This window comes from Nesoenas mayeri, assembly GCF_963082525.1.
Source record: "Nesoenas mayeri genome assembly, chromosome: 27".
Taxonomy (NCBI): domain Eukaryota; kingdom Metazoa; phylum Chordata; class Aves; order Columbiformes; family Columbidae; genus Nesoenas; species Nesoenas mayeri.
In genome coordinates, this window is record NC_137555.1 from 4,503,224 (window position 1) to 4,519,813 (window position 16,590).

The following is a 16,590-nucleotide window of genomic DNA, read 5'->3' on the forward strand; positions in this document are numbered from 1 at the left end:
GGTTGGTGTGTGGGGCAGGTGGGATATTTGGGGTCAACGTATGGGACAGAGCAGGGGGATGTCTGAGGTCAATGTGTGGGGCAGAGCAGGCGGATGTTTGGGGTAAACATGTGGGGCAGAGCAGGGGGATGTTTGAGGAGAGCAGAGGAATGTTTGGAGTCAGCGTATGGGGCAGAGCAGAGGGATGTTTGGGGTCAATGAGTGGGGCCAGAGCTCGCATGCTGACCCTCGGTGGCCGTGCTGACCCAGCCCCATCGCGTGGGGGCCGCGATGACGCCCGCCCTCGTCACCTCCCCAGGGCCGGGGACCGCAACTGCCCCGGAAGAGGCCGGTGGCGCAAGCGTGGCCACCCCGCCATTTCCCAAAGCTTCCTCCTGTGCTGCCCAGGCTGGTGGCACCGCTGTCCCTCCGTCACCCTTCCTGTCCCCAGTATCCGAGGTGCAGGACCCCACTGTCCTCTTGGTCCCTTGTGCCCACGCGCACTGCCCTGGGGATGCAGATCTGGGGACAGTCCTTGTCCCGCTCTGCAGGACGCCCCGTGTCCGGCCGGGGTGCTGGTGGTTGCGCCACGCTGGCCATGCCGGGTGCGTGCGTGGCCAGGCTTGCGTGGCCTCGGGCTGTCGGGGTGTTTTCCTGGCGCCCGTTTCACTTCCCGAAAGTGCCGTCCGGACCCGTGCCGGCTCTCGGCTGGCGCAGCCGTGACTCACCCAGCAGGAAATTGCCACCAACCCCAAAACTGGGCCCCACCTGCTCACCCAGCCCTGCCCGCGTCCCTGGCCAGCTCTGCCTGTCCCCTGGACAGGGGGGAGGCCTGACAGCTGTCACCTATGCCAGGATGTCCCTGAAGGCCTGAGGTCCCCCAGGCCATGGGGTCTGCCATGCCAGGGGGTCCCCAAGCCATGGTGGGGTCCCTAGGCCGTATGAAGGTCCCCAGGCCATGGCGGGGTCTCCAGATCATATGAAGGTCCCCAGGCCATGGCAGCAGTCCCCAAGTCATGGTGGGGTCCCCAGTCCACTGCATGGGTCCCCAGGCCATGGTGGGGCTCCCCAGGGCATACTGGTGTCCCCAGGCCATGGTGATGAACCTCAGGTGACAACAGGAGGTCCCCAGGCCATACCAGGTGTCCCCAGGCCATACCAGGTGTCCCCAGGCCATACCAGGCATCCCCAGGCTCTGGTGTGTCCGCAGGCTCTGGCGGTGGCCACCAGGCCATGGTGGGGGTCCCAAGGGCACTGCAGGGTCCCCAGGCGGTAGCAGAAGGTCCCCAGGCCACTCGGGGGGTCCTCAGGCCCAGGCGGACGCCGCACCTGGTAACCATGGCGACCACCCCACTCTGGTCCCCACCGCCCAAGCCACGCCCCCGCGCTTGATCCCGCCCCGCGCGCGGCCGCGCAGGCGCTTTGGGAAGGGCTGAGAGGGGGCGTGGCGGCAGGCGGGGGCGTGGCGACGCGGTGACGCAGCGTTCGGGGCGGGGCGGGGCTGGGCGGCAGCCTGCGGTTGGGGACCGCTGTCAGAGCCGGGCCACGAGCGGGGCGGACGGACGTACAGGTAGGAGCCGCGGTGGGGCCGGGGCCGGGGCCGGCGGCGGGACAGAGCTGGGCTGGACCGGGGCAGGCCGGGGCGAGAGCCAGGGGCGGAAGGGAGCGGGGGCTGCGGCGGGCTAGGCGGGCCGCGGCCGCTCCCCGGTGTCCTTGGCGCCGCCGCCCGGGCGCCTCAGGGCGGGGGAAGGGCGGGACTACCTCTAGAAGGGCAGCCCGGTCCAGCCAATAGGAAGGCGGCTGGGCGCTTCACGCCGCTCCTATAGGCGGCGAGGGGCGCGAAGCCCGGGCGGTGGCCGCGGGTGCTGATTGGCGGGCGTTGCAGCGGGGGCGGGTCCGTCGCGCGTTCTTGTGTGTGTGGGGTCGCGCGCGGCGGGCCGGGGTTCGTTGCCCCGTTTTCCGCGCCCGCCCGCACGTGGGGCCCCCGCAGGGCTCCCCGGGTCCTGCCGCCCGCCGGGTGGATCCCCCGCTCCTACCCGCTGGGGCCGCCCGGGGGGACCCCGGGGGGCTCAGGCGGCCGCGGGGGTTCGAGGGGTCCGACGGTGCAGCCCCGGAGAGGATCAGCGCCGACCTCCCGCTGCCCCGGCTCCTGGTGCTGGAGCGGCTGGGCCAGCAGCGCGGCGGCAGCCCCAGCCCCGCTGCTTCCACTAGCACTGAATTTCTTCCTATTTTAGCCCAAAATAAAGCACAATTCCACAGTAACTGCCCTCTGGGGCAGGTGTCACGGATTCTGGCTCCTGGGGGTCGAATTTAGTACCTTAATCTGCTTAACAGTGCGCTCTCGCCTCTCCCAGCCATTAACCTGTTACGAATATTCCTGTTGTTTGGTGCAATTTGGGCTGCGATCCAACTGTCGCCTCGAGAACTTCCTCTCCCGAGCTCTCCTCGGCTGTAACTCCTCCACGAGCTTTGTGTTCCCCGGGCGACCCTGCTTATCTCAGCCCTTGGTTTCCTATGCCCTTCGTCCCGGTCCTTGCACTTTCATTTTGATTTTATCTCAGAATCATCCCTGCTCCTCACGCCCTGGCCCACGCCTTCGCCAAGCCAGCTCCTGCGAAAGGCCCTCAAAGAACCAGCCGCTTCTGCTCCTTTTGGGCCAAACACTGGTATGAACCCACCTATTTTTCCAGAGAGGTCACCGGGACTCTGCTGAGCGGCAGAGCTGAAATCAGATACCGAAGCCCAAGATGCCGCCGACGCTTTCGTCCTAAAGCTCTTTCCCCGCTGCACGCGTGCCTGTGTGTGACACCCGCTTCGGTCGGCAATCTAAAGTATCTGTGTGTGTTTTGTCACTTTAAATCTGAGGAGGGTAAGCTGGGAAAATGCCGCGCTCGCCATCCTGCACCTGCCTCCTGCCATTTCTTGCCCGTTATGCTCGGGTTTGGCTGCGGGCAGAAGCGAGCGAAGCAGGGCGGGAAGCACGAGCGCTTTTCCTTTCTTCTCCTGGAGAAATCCATGCAAAGTCTTGGCTGAGTTAGAGCGATCCCAGCTTTTCCTTGCGTTCTTTGGACCAAAATGTTGCATTTTGAAGCAGCAAGAGTAGCTGAGTGGCCACAGCTAGATTCAGCAAGGCATATCTGGAAGCCTGGCTGACGAAACGCCAGTAATGAAGGTGTAAATTCTTTTTTCTCGGCTGAAAAAATTCATTTTAATCCGGTGAACGCATTATAGCTGCTTTGACATTGGGCTGCTGCTCGTTAAACTGGTCGGGGATGTGGAGCCCGGCCAGCTGGGTCCGGTCCAGCCTCGGGTGCTGCCTCTGGCGGGAGGAGCCGGCTGGAAAGGGCAGCTCCGAGAAGAGCTGGATCCGAGCACCGGCGCTTCCTGGAGCTGATCTGACCCCAGCGCTTCGCCTCGGGTTCGGATGCACGTAACGAGGAGCATCGTTAACCCCAGGACATGCAGAGCTGCAAGGTGGAGTTTGCTGGGAGGCCTTTGAGAGGTTTCGCACCAGCTCTGGGTTATTTTCTGGGTTCTCTGGGCAGGTGCAAACCCCTCTTTGGGTCGTTTGACTCCGTCGCCTTCTTGGGTCTGAGTTTTTAAGGAGAAGCAATGAAGTGGTTTGTCCTGGAGCCACATCTCAGATGCTTTGCACTACCCTACCTCTGTTTTGCGAGGGATCTTCCCCATCGACGGTTTCTTTGCAGCTTTGTTGTGGCGCATGTAACACGCAAACTTCAGCTGAACAGAGTGGTCGAGGGGTGAGTAATGCAGCAAAAACTGAAGCCGAGACCTTCCACGTGGGAGAAAGAGCAACAGAAAAAGCTTCCGAATTGGGGTGGTGTGATGAGAGTTCTCCTGCGACTGGGGGGAGTGTGTCCCACTAGTCTGGATCAGCTCCATGTGAAGGAAAATGTGACATTCAGCATTAAAATCCAGCTGATAACCAGTTTTTTCCGATACCGTTCTGGGCATGGTGTTTGTCCTTCAACTTGTGCATCGCTGCACATGGGAGCTCCAAGGGCCAAAGTGTCCAACGCCTACTGGAATCTGAGATTTGTCGAGAGGGTTTTCCTGTTTAAAACAAACGAAGAGGATTCTCGGAGGAAGAATCAAAAAGTCAGATGACATCAAAGCATCCTTTGTGAATTTATTATCAGAAAAGGAGATGACGCTGGCTAGGAACTGAAGAGGAAAGCGCTGGGGCAACCTGATGTGTTGTACTCTTAATTTCACCGTCGAACATGCTGTATTTTGTGTGAAGGTGCATATGTATAAACAATATAAAGATACACAATTAATATAAAGATGTAAGAAGGTGCGTGTGGCTTTGATGTGTGTTGTTTGAGGCTGGTGTTGGGCACCTCACCGAGCAAATCTGGTTTTCACGCCCAGGTGATGCCGCTCAGTGTTTTCCCGGCCGTGGGATGGGGTGGACACCTCAATCTGAATTTAAAACTGATCCTGAGCCTGGTTCTTGTGCTCGGGGTGGTCTCCGCTCTGCGCTCTCCTGCTATTATTTCTAACCCGCTTTTCCCTTCTCTCCCAACAGGAAAACCGCGTGAGGCGACGGGACAAACATGCTTAACTTAAGGACTTGTGCGGCAAAGCTGAGGCCGTTGACGGCCTCACAGACTGTAAAGACAATTTCCCAACACAGGCTGGCAGCGCCCAGGACGTTTCAACAAATCAGGTGCTACAGCGCACCGGTGGCTGCCGAGCCTTTTTTGAGCGGGACTAGTTCAAACTACGTGGAGGAAATGTATTATGCGTGGCTGGAAAATCCCAAAAGTGTACATAAGGTAAGGAGCAACCTCACCAGGAGATTTTATTGCCTTCGCTTCTCTCTGTATCCGAGCGGCGGGTGCAGGTAAGTGCGACGTCCCGAGGAGGATTCGCGGATCGTCCTTCTGCCTCGTTTTGCCCAAAGGAAACATCAGCGATTCCTTGAGCAAGAGCCAAGAGGAGTTTTTCCGTTCCGGAGGGAATGCCGTGGGCTTGCGGCAGCATCCTGGATCGCCGGCGGGTACAAGGATCTCCTGGGAATCCACCTTTAACAAGCGCCTGATGCTTTGTTTCTTCCAGCTCCAGTGGCTCGTTGGGATTATTCGGAGCGGATGGGGGAAGGCAGGGGGGGTATTTTTCACATCTTGACTGGTTTCCTTTGTGCTTCTGGTGTTGGATGTTTGGGGTGGATGGGCTGTAGTTAAGCTTGACTTTGAGTTGGAGTGTGTCAAGCCAGCTTGCTGACCTGCAGCCCGGGCCGGGGGGACGGCTCTGGCGGCAGAAAATGTCGGCGTTTCACAAGGAAAACATTCCTCTACTGACTAAATTTCAGCATTACCCAGGGGGGTTTTAAGGCGGTTTCATACAGAGCAGGGATTTTCATTATGCACGAGCGGTTTGCGAAGCAGGATGCAATGGTTGAAGGAGCAGCGGAGGGCGGGTGAGGGATCTCAGGCCCCGGCGCTGAGCGTGTTTGTGGTGGCACCGATCCAAAAGGCCCGGCCTGTAGGGTGCTGGAAAGGTCTTGGGGTAGGATCAAAGCTGGATTTTCACACAAAGTGTTGACTTTCCGCTGCTTTCGAGGCAAACGGGTGGCTGAGCCAAGCAACACCGACTTAGCAAAAGCAAACTATGTCGGTTTGGGTTGCGCCTTTTGTCAAATAGCGGCGTGAAGTCTCCCCAGGTGTGGTTCAGCCCCGTCCTGCAGCGGCGGGACGTTGAGTGAAAAGCCATGGATCGCCGTGCTGGAGTCTCAGCTCAAAACGAGAGGGGTTCACCACGCTCGTCCCGCTGACGGGCCCCAGTCGGGTCTTTGACAATGAGTCTTCATGGTTGGATCTGCAGACCCTGCTCAGCCTTGAGCAGATGTGAGATGAACCATGAAGCTGGGCGGCTGGTTGGGAGGTGGATTTCGGGGTCCTCTGCATCTTTTCTGTCTTATGTCCCCTTTAACGTAGCCCCCGCGGCTCCATTGGCTCGTGCGGAGGTGGGCAGGGGAGCTCGGCAGGCTGAACAAATTGGGGGAGGATTTAGGTTGGAAGGAGCGTCTGGAGCTGCTGGCCTGGCTGCCGTGGGGGTGACACCACCTGGGGGTGACACCAGCTCCGTGCGGCTTGTGCCGGCACGTTCCGAGCACCTCAAGGGTGGCACCGAAGCAGCCCAGCGTGTCACCTGCTCCCTGGGGAGCTCTGGCGCCCGGCCCGGTGGACACGGGCAGGTCTGAGGGTGGGGGCCAAACCCGGCCTGCTCCTCTGCCCTTGCTGCCTTTGGCTTTTGCTTTGCTTTCTTCCCGTTTTTTTCCCTGTGTGGTTTTTTTCCTGTGGTTTTTTTTGTTGTTTGTTTGTTTGGTTTTTTTTCCCTGTGTTGTTTCTTTTTTCCTGTATTTTTTTTCCCTCTGGTTTTCTTTTTCCCTTTTTGCCTTTTCCCCCCTTTTGTTTTTTTCTTTTTGTTTTTTTTTCTTTGTTTTTCCCCCTTTTTGTGTTTTTTTCCTTTTTTCTTTTTTTCCCGCTTTTTCCTTTTTTTTTTGTTGTTTTTTTCACCCCATTTTTTTCCCCCTGTTTTTTTGTTTTGTTTTGTTTTGTTTTTCCCCTGTTTTTGTTTTGTTTTGGTTTTTTCCCCTGTTTTTGTTTTGTTTTGTTTTTTTTCCCCTGTTTTTGTTTGTTTGGCTTTTTTCCCCGTTTCTTTTTTTGTTTTTTTCCCTTTTTTTTTGTTTTTTTTTCTCTTTTTTTCCCCATTTTTTTCCTTCTTTTTCCGTGTGTTTTTTCTCAGTTTTTCTTTTTTTCTGTGACTTTTTCTTTTTCCCTGTTTTTTTTCCTTTCCTATTTTTTTTCCTTTCCTGTTTTTTTTTTTCCTTTCCTGTTTTTTTTTTTCCTTTCCTGGTTTTTTTTTCCTTTCCTGGTTTTTTTTTTCCTTTCCTGGTTTTTTTTTTCCTTTCCTGTTTTTTTTTTCCTTTCCTGGTTTTTTTTTCCTTTCCTGTGTTTTTGTTCCTTTCCTGTATTTTTTTTTTCTTTCCTGTTTTATTTTTTTCTTTCCTGTTTTTTTTCTTTCCTGTTTTGTGGGTTTTTTTCCTGTTTTTTCCCTTTTTTGTCTGTTTTTGTTTCTTTTTCCCGTATTTCCCGGGTTTCCCGTGTTTCCCGCCGGGCTCAGGCCCCTCAGCAGGGCAGAGCTGGGACACGGCCGGCCGGCCCCAGTGAGCAAACCCAGTGAACCCCCCATACAGACACCAGTGGTTTAAGCTGCGAAATACACTCAAGTGTTTGTCTGGAAAAGGGAAGATTGGGGAAAAAAGACAAGAAAAGAATAAGCAGCCTCTGTGTTTAGGTTGAAGAGAAAACCTCCAATCCTGGGGTCACTTTTGGGCTCCTCAGCTCAGGGCTCAAAATGGCGGCACCAAAATCACCTCAGGGCTCAAAATGGCGGCCCCAGGGGTGGCGGGATCACCTCATGAAAACCCTTGAGGTGCTGGAGCGAGTGGAGAGAAGGGAACGGAGCTGGTGAGGGGCTGGAGCACAATGTGATGGAGACTGAGGGACCTGGGAGTTCAGCTGGAGAACAGGAGCTGAGGGGAGGATCAGAGAATCATTTAGGTTGGAAAAGCCCCTCAAGATCATAGAGTCTCCCCCACCCCGGCACTGCCCCATGTCCTGAGAACCTCGTGTCCGTCTGTCCAGCCCTCCAGGGCTGGTGACTCCAGCACTGCCCTGGGCAGCCTGTTCCAATGCCCCACAGCCCTTTGGGGAAGAAATTGTTCCCACATTCAACCTCAACCTCCCCTGGGCAACTTGAGGCCGTTTCCTCTGCTCCTGGCGCTTGTTCCTGGGGAGCAGAGCCCGACCCCCCTGGCTCCAAGCTCCTTTCAGGCAGCTCAGAGATCAGAAGGTCTCCCCTCAGCTCCTGTTCTCCATGTCACCTGGATTAAGGTAAAATCCCCCTCTCCGCCATTAAGCAGAATAACTGTTGGGGCCGTTCAGCGTCTCCCAGGGGATTCATGAGCTCCCCAGGCACCTCCATGAGTCACCAGAAACCCCAGAGGTGACTCTTGAATTCCAAACCACGTCAGCAGCTCAAAAGCTGATGTTTTTATAGCGTTTATCAGCGAGCTTGAAATACTCCGTAATTAACATTGGGCAATAAAGCGTTTAGGGAAAGTGCCCGAGCCGGTGCCACACCTTGTTTGCAGAGCTTAAATGGACTTTTTCTTTCAGGACAGAAGTGAATTGCATGTCCAAGAGGTGAACATTGTTGAATGTCAAAAGGGGGGGATTAAAGGCAGCACCTCTGTCTCCTGGTTCTGCCCTGTCCCCCCAGCTCCGTAGGATCGCGTATCCTCCCTTTTTCTTGCCTGTCTTTATTTTCCGCTACATTAAACAACATTAAACCAGCCAGACGGGTTCCTCCCCATCGCAGGGTTCTCATCCCTTCTCCTCACAGGAGCCGGTGGCTTCTGGGACGACTGTGGCCCTGGGGACACAGTGAGGGTGGTACAAAAAGCAGCTTTTCCTCTTTTCCTTCTGTCATTAACACCCAACCATGACAATGAGGTTGGGTGTTTTCTGTCTTTGCTGCTTTATTTTCATTTTAATCCTTTGGAGGAGCTATTGTTTATCAGTTACGGTGCCAAATTGTTCCTGGATTTTATTTCTGTTCCTTCAGCGTGACCCGTTTCTAAATTTAATCGCCCTGCGCAGCCGCGCGATGGGGCGGTTGGGTAAATCCAGACTGGAAATAGTTTTCCTGGGGCATGTGATGGGTGCTGGAGCTGGAGCAGCCCCAGCAAAGGGGAGAGCTGCTGCTCCCCCAGCCGAGGTCACGTTTTCCGTGCCTTCCACCCCGTAAAATCTGCCTTTTCTGCCCCAAAACACCGTGCAGCTCCTCTCACGGCTCTTTTGCTTTCAGCACACAGAGATGGGGCTCAGGGTGCTGGGCTCTCTTGGGCCGAAAGCAAGGGGCAAACCCGCGGTTCTTGGGTCTGGGTACGTGCGGGTGCGCAGACGTCGCTTTTGGCGTGTCCCCTGCGATGGTTCAGCGCACATGGGAAGGGATCGGCTGGGAACGTGACAGGAGGACGTGGTTTGGACTTTGCTCGTGCCAGTCTCTCCCCCGACTCGTTATGGCCTCTCCAATTAGCGTTTTGCCCGGGACGCTTTCGGGCAGTGCTGGATAAATGTCACAAAGTGCCACCAAGTCTGTCAGGGGTTGTTTTGGGGGGTTTGTTCTGTTTTTTGAGCAGAGCAGAGGTGACATCTGCCTCGCTAAGGACGCGGGGCAGCTGGCACGGGGTGTCTGCTCAGCACCGCCGTTGCCCAAAGGGAGGGGGGCGCTCAGGATGGGCTCGCACCAAGAGAAACAACCCAAATGGATGGGAAGGAGGATAATGGTGTAACTGGGATAGTGGGAGAGCTTTATTCAGGGCAGGCAGGTGCCTTTTGCATGGTGCTGGGGCACGGGGGGCGCAGCTCTGCTCCCCTCATAGTGCCAATAAAGCTGAGACCCCCGTAACCTCAAGCGAGAAGGTGTTTGAGTCGCGGGTACTGACCCTGTCCCCTCATTTCTTCCCCTTTTCCTAGTCATGGGACATCTTCTTTCGCAACGCCAATGCCGGAGCTGCTCCAGGCACCGCTTACCAAAGCCCCCCGCCCCTGAGCACCAGCCTTTCCACCCTGTCCCAAGCCCAGTTCCTGGTTCAAGCCCAGCCTAACGTGGATAAGCTGGTCGAGGACCATCTCGCAGTGCAATCGCTCATCAGGGCGTATCAGGTAAGGTGACGGGTGCGGTTGGCGCGTGTGTTTTTGCGTGGATGTGCCTGGCTTTAAACGGGAGCTGCTGATCTGTTGGGGCAGGAGCTCAGCTGACGCTTTGCTGGATAATAGGAAGATTAAAGCTACTGTCACCCATTTGGGTGGCAGGGAGGGGGAGGTCTCGTCCACACGGGGTGGTTTCCTGGCTTCTGGAATGATGCTCTCGTGCTCGGGCTCCTGCCACGCTCAGCAGTGACATTGGACACGCGTCCTGCTTCCCCCACCTTGCTGAGAGAACTTCTGAGGTCCTAAAATAAAAGGTCATAGAACATTTCCCTGCGATTTGGGAGCGGGACGAGGGCCGTGCTGTTGCTGGGCTGCAGCTCACACCGATGCTGCCAAAGTCAAGCTGTCGGGTGAGACAAAGAAGGAAACATCCTGTGGCCAGGGGATGACCAGCTGATATTTTAACTTGAGAGAGCATTTAAATATGTTCTACGTCTGTGTCATCCTTTCACCTGTGGTTGCACCCTGGTTTGTCAAGTGTGAGAGCTTTAATTGAGGCTGCGGTCGAGGTGTGACTGTCGTCTGCTCACCTGTTCCTGCAAAGAAGCCTCCGCTCCAGGTCGTGTTCCTGTTCAGGTACGGGGAAAATCCAACGTACGAGGCCACAGGTTAAGGCAAGAACTGCAGCGCTGGGCAAGTCCGAAGGTCTGTCCGGCCTTGGTCCCGCTCTCTGGCTTGAGGAACGTGGCCCAGCCCTGCCCTGACCTTATCAGCCAAGGCACCGACGTCAGCGCTGGGGCACTGCCCTGCTTTTCTTGAAGGAGGAGAAGCTGGGACATGTTTGTGGGACCTGAGCACCCGGGCAGCTCTCTCCAGCTTGGGCAGATCCTGGCGAGTTGTTTCTAAAGGCCGTGGGGCTCTCGCTGGTGGAACACGTGAGCGGACGCCAAGTTCAGACAAGAGGCGATTGATGTAGTTGGAGGCAGCAGCTCCAAGTCATAGCATCATTTTGGTTGGAAAAGCCCCTCAGGATCATGGAGTCCAACCATAACCCACCTCGGCACTGCCCCATGTCCTGAGAACCTCATGTCCGTCTGTCCAGCCCTCCAGGGCTGGTGACTCCAGCACTGCCCTGGGCAGCCTGTTCCAATGCCCCACAGCCCTTTGGGGAAGAAATTGTTCCCAATGTCCAAAGTCAGCGATTCGAACACAAAATCTGTAACCTCTTCTGCATCCCCATCACTTCTCAGGGCTCCAAACAGCAGCGCAGGGCGGTGGTTGCTCCTGCACCTATTTTTCTAAGCTGTCTACAGTGAAAATTCCACCTCCTTCCATGTGCTGGTGTCACTGCAGGGCTGTAGCTGCTATGGGGTGTCCAAAAGAGTAGGAAGTCAGAAGGAAAATCTGTCTGTGATGGATAAGCTACTTAAAACACCAAGCAATTAATTTCTTAATTGGCTCAAGCTGCGTTGTTCCTGTAATTATAGGTGAGCAGCAACCCTGCTCTGCCTGGCTTGTGTTGCATGTGGAGAATAACAAACCGTGCGGCTGCTGCGGGGGAAGAGACCTTCCCCTTGCTCCCGCGGCCGTCTCAGGATTCGCTGTGTGCCTGCGGACTGCGGAGCTGACCTCAAACCTTCGCATGCCCAGAGCTCGAAGCTGTTTGCTGGACAAAGTGGCCTCCTGGTCCCGATGAGACCGTCCTGGTCCTGGCGAGGAGCGGCACACTGAGCTTGTGTCCTGCTAAATGACGGGCCGGTCCCTGCGCTTTGTTGCGAGATGGGCAAGAAAATCGATCCCAGACAAAGCCGGTCAGAAGAAGAGCTTTCCTTGTGGCCACCGGTGCTTGGGGACACGGTCATCCTGCCCTGCAAAGAGTGTTTGCCTCAACATCAGTGGCTGATTTCAGGCTCTTTGGCTGGTAAAACCACCGAAATCCTTTCCTAAAATCCCCTTGGGATACTGTGAATAGGAACGCCTTGCTGGAAAATAAGGTCATATCAGTACGTCTGGTTTGTACAAGAGGTTTAGCGATTTTTAAATGAGCCATTTTTCTAACTGGTAACAGATTTGATGGCTGCGCGTCTGATTTTCACAGCGCAGAGCAGGCGCCGCACCCTGCGCGAGCTGAGCCTGGAGCTTCCAGACCAGGAGCTGTCGAGAAACAAGCTGGGACTTGGCCAACCGGAGAGCGTCGAGATGGGTTGAGTTTGCCCAACGAGACATCTGTGGGCACCTCCTCCTGTGACGGCAAAAAGCAAAACTCTTCGTTAACCTCTTGTTGTTCTCTGGGGCTCCTGATGAGGATTCAAACCCAGTGTGGTGACTCCTGGCCTGATGGCTGCCACCGAGAGCCATCACGGCTCTCTTGGTGCCAAAGCTCTTTGGTACTTTCGCATCTGTGTGTCCCGGAAGAGCAACAGGAGCGTTCCAAGTCCTGCTGTGGGCTTCAAAAGACGCTGTGAGCTGCCAACCCCTCGTCACATAGACAGGCAGATGTTCCTCACGCACGTTCCTCTGCGTTTGAGGAGCGACCGCCACTGGTGGCAACATGTCTTTTCTCTGCCACGTTGGCCGGAGAGCAACTGGATTTGCCAAAATATGGAAAATTGCTTCTTTATTTGGAAGAAACCATCTGTGTGGAGTTATTGCATCTGTAGAGAGGAGGCGCGTGGGTTGGACACCAGGAAAGCGGTGGAAGACCCTCAGACCTCAGTTTTGGAAGGGGATCGATCACCTTTGCCCTGCCAAAGCCCGTCTTGGGCAGAGCTCAGCGGTCCTTGAAATTAAACCCAGCTCCTCCAGCCTTTAGTTACAGAAATTGAGGTGGCTCTGCAGAAAATGTAAACTGTGCATTGCTTTTATTTTTTGAACTTTTTACGGAATGTCCCTTCAACTAACTTGTCTTACTGACTAATCTGTGTTGTTGCTTCCAGGTCAGGGGTCATCACATTGCAAAGCTTGATCCTCTCGGCATTAGTTGTGTAACTTTTGATGATGCGCCCGTAACTGTTTCTCCAAACGTTGGTGAGAATTACTCTGCAAATTAATTCTAATGTAATTTAACTTTTTTACCCCTCCCCTCTTTTGTTTCTCTCCCTTTTCCCCTCTACCTGTTCTCCTTTCCATTCCTGGCCCATTTCATAGATTCGAGGGCATCATGTAGCACAACTCGACCCACTGGGCATCTTGGATGCAGATCTGGACTCCTCCCTTCCAGCCGATATTATCACATCCACTGATAAACTGGGTGAGGGCTTTGAGAGCAGTTAGTGCTGCATCGCTTGAGCTCCTCTCTCTCTCACGGCTTTCTAGGTAGATTGCTTCACCCGTAACGGGGGAAAGGTCTTAAGTTTCCTTAGTAATGATCACTCTATAAATTTATAGCCGAGCGGCCGCCGCGGAGCAGTTCTGCCCCCCTCTGGCTGTCGCGGCGAGTGGGGCTCATGCCAAAAACCCGCTCGCTCGGCTCATGTTTCTCCTCCGACTGCTGCCAATTAATTATGTCACTGAACTCGCTCATCCAGGAGTGGAAGTGATTGTGTCTTCTGGAAACGCAAAGCAGGGAGGTTTTGCGCTGGGGAGAGCTGGAGGTTTGTTCCCTCGGCTCCCCTTGCTGCTCTTGGGGACCCCGAGAACATTGGGGAACGGGCTGGTTTCATCTCCGCAGGGCTGAGGGTGCCTCTTGGCGTGCCCCTGCGACAATGCCCTCCCCTCCTTCGCTCCCAGTTTGCCGCAGCATCTGGAAAACCCTTAATTCCCCCCTTTTATCCAAGACTGAGCTATGAGTCCCTGCCGGTGATCATAACAAGGAAGCTTTGGGATGCGTTCCCATCCGAGTCGAGTGGTGGAAACCCGGATGCCATTGAGCGAAAGATGCATGAGTGTTGCCCAGAAGTGTGTGTGCTGCCCAGGACTTGAAATCCTAATCTGAAAGTGCTTAAACTCAGCACCTCTCCGTGTGCTTTTAGGCCTGATCTCTGTAGTCCGCTGCCATTCTTCTTGCTCGAGCGCCGTCGTGGCGCTGAGCTCTCTCACCTTGCTGGTGCTTTCCGAGGGCCGTGACCCTCTGAGTGCGATGGGCATGCTTCTAACCTAGAGTAGAGCAGCGGTGATGATTACTAACCTCGCACAGCTCCAACAGCTGATCAGAGCGTACGCTGCATGTCAATGATCTTCATTCCTTGTTCAGCTGCCGGCACAGGGACACCGGCCCTGGACCTGCTGGACCATCATACGGGATGGCGCGTAGCGGGAGGGGTAGGGAAGGATTAGGTTGTCCGAGGTCGCTGGATGATGGGGAAGCTGCTTTATCCTGAGGTCTGGATTTCTGAGGTGTTTGTCCGGAGGATCGAGCCCTGGCTGTGCCTCGGGAGCCGCTCGGCTCTGGGATGGAGTGACCCCGAGCCTGGGAGGCTTTGATGGGAATCACAGAATCGTTTTGATTGGAAAAGCCACTCGAGATCATTGAGTCCAACCATAACCCACCCCCGACACTGCCCCATGTCCTGAGAACCTCGTGTCCGTCTGTCCAACCCTCCAGGGCTGGTGACTCCAGCACTGCCCTGGGCAGCCTGTTCCAATGCCCCACAGCCCTTTGGGGAAGAAATTGTTCCCACATCCAACCTCAACCTCCCCTGGCGCAACTTGAGGCCGTTTCCTCTGCTCCTGGCGCTTGTTCCTGGGGAGCAGAGCCCGACCCCCCTGGCTCCAAGCTCCTTTCAGGCAGCTCAGAGATCAGAAGGTCTCCCCTCAGCTCCTGTTCTCCAGCTGAACCCCCAGGTCCCTCAGTCTCCATCACATTGTGCTCCAGCCCCTCACCAGCTCCGTTCCCTTCTCTCCACTCGCTCCAGCACCTCAAGGGCTTTCCTGAGGTGATCCCACCACCCCTCTGGCCACCGTTTTGTGTTCTGAGGTGATTTTGGTGCCCCTGGCGTGGCCGTTTTGAGCCCTGAGGTGATTTTGGTGCCACCATTTTGAGCCCTGAGCTGAGGGGCCCAGAACTGCCCCCAGGATTTGAAGTTTGGCTTCCCCAGGTCCCAGCACAGGGGGACATCGTCATAGCTGTGACAAAATCTAGGTAAAGTAGTAAAAGCTCCATTTTTCCAGCGCTGAGTTGCTCAGCACCGTGGCCCAGCCTGACCCCGTGCTGGGACCCGTTCAGGCTGCTCCGTGGGCATCGGCTGCAGCAGAATCTCAGCTGCCGTTTCCAAGTCTGAGCCGGGCGTTCAGTTTAATTTCTCTTCCTTTGTGGCTTTCATACCAAGATCCCTGTCATTGCAGTTCCTGGTGTTGATTTAATCACCAGGAATCCGTGAATTTGTAGGAAATCATGAGTCCCAGGAACACGCTCCGCTGATATCAGCTGCTGGCGCTGTGTCCCGTGGTAGGACCCCAGGCTCAAATGCCTGGGACTCATCAAAGGAGACTTTATTCTCTTGCTGTAAGTATTATTTATGACTGAATAGACTTTCCCCTGGTATCTTCATCCTGGAAAACCTCATCCGATCAATCTTAAAAGACAATTTGTGGAAGGCGGCTGGTGCAGATCTCTGGCCGAGCCTGAGATCAGGTCTCATCTGCTTGCGGCAGAGAAAGCCAATCTCAAAGCAGATCCTGCTGGCTTTTATTTATTTATTCTTTTCTTTGAAAGAGTATTTTTTTAACGCTTGGCGGAAGAGTTAATAACAGGAGCGGGTTTGGAACTTGGAAACAATCTTGTTTCCTCTTTCTGAGCAGTGAAATCCTTAAAGGTCAGTTATTGTGGTGTGAGCTGTGCTGGCAGCAGCTTCAGCCGTGGCCGGGCAGCGCCGTCATTCAAAGGAGCTGCTTGGTTAATCTTGGAAATTCATCTTTCTCCTCAATTGCCTTTTGTTTAGCGACTGGTTTGTGTCTGGGTTGGAAGCTCTTTTTGGATTAGGCAGCGTGAGCTTTGGGAGAAACCCCCATGGGGCGCTCGGTCTGAGGCGGCGGTGGGGCTGGAGCCGCCAAATTCCTCTTTCTCTTGTCTTTTCTTTAAAAAAAACCCAACAAATTAATGTCATCCTCACCCGCTGCTGTGGCTGATCGGGCATGGTAAGTGGTGTAAAACAGGGACAAGATGACTGCATGGACTCAGTGTGACCTGGCCAAGGAAATTCAACCTTAGGAGCTGAAATGGAGGAGATGCATGGAAGGTGGTTTGTGTGCGAGCATCCTCCCATATGTCTGTCTGTCTGTCCCTCCGTGGAAGGCAGCTGCTCCTGCCTCTTGCCCAGGGGAACTGATGGAAATGAACCCCATGCCGGGCAGAGCCGGGAGCCCCCGCGGGGCGATGGGCTGGGAGCGCTGCCATCCCAGCGCCGTGCTGAGGCCTCGCTAACCGAACATCTCACCTCAACATGTGAGGGTTTTTTGAGTTTTTTTGTATATATATATATTTTTTCCCTGCTGACCAAAAGCAGAAATTTTCCCAAAGCCATTCTTGTAACCCAGGTGAGATTGAGACACTCGGGTCACCTCACCCAGCCAGGGGGCGCCGGCAGCGCTGGCTGCATTGAATCTTACAGTCATTGTGCTTGGAAAAGACCTTTAAAATCATCAAGCCTCCCCATAACCCACCCCCGGCACTGCCCCGCGTCCTGAGAACCTCATGTCCGTCTGTCCAACCCTCCAGACATGGTGACTCCACCACTATGCCCAACAGCCCTTTGGGGAAGAAATTGTTCCCAGATCCAACCTCAACCTCCCCTGGCGCAACTTGAGGCCGTTTCCTCTGCTCCTGGCGCTTGTTCCTGGGGAGCAGAGCCCGACCCCCCCGGCTCCAAGCTCCTTTCAGCAGCTCCGCCACCGTCCCGCCTGTGCCGAGCGTCCTCAGGAGACC

At 55.2% G+C, this 16,590-nt stretch overlaps 1 protein-coding gene across 5 annotated transcripts in view; it reads left to right on the plus strand.

Moving 5' to 3' along the window:
* The first annotated feature begins 1,472 nt into the window (after window positions 1-1,472).
* The window catches only part of OGDH (oxoglutarate dehydrogenase), a 30,982-nt gene continuing 15,864 nt past the window's right edge, over window positions 1,473-16,590 (plus strand). For 2 of the 5 annotated variants that reach the window (XM_080360188.1, XM_080360190.1), the window contains exons 1-4: window positions 1,473-1,549; window positions 4,532-4,781; window positions 9,552-9,740; window positions 12,876-12,978. In XM_080360188.1, the coding sequence (XP_080216314.1) occupies window positions 4,560-4,781; window positions 9,552-9,740; window positions 12,876-12,978 (514 nt within the window). In that variant the 5' untranslated portion in view covers window positions 1,473-1,549; window positions 4,532-4,559. Of the gene's footprint in view, window positions 1,550-2,540; window positions 2,646-4,531; window positions 4,782-9,551; window positions 9,741-12,551; window positions 12,572-12,664; window positions 12,756-12,875; window positions 12,979-16,590 lie in introns of those variants that run through there. The other 3 variants (XM_080360189.1, XM_080360191.1, XM_080360192.1) reach the window with 3 other exon arrangements.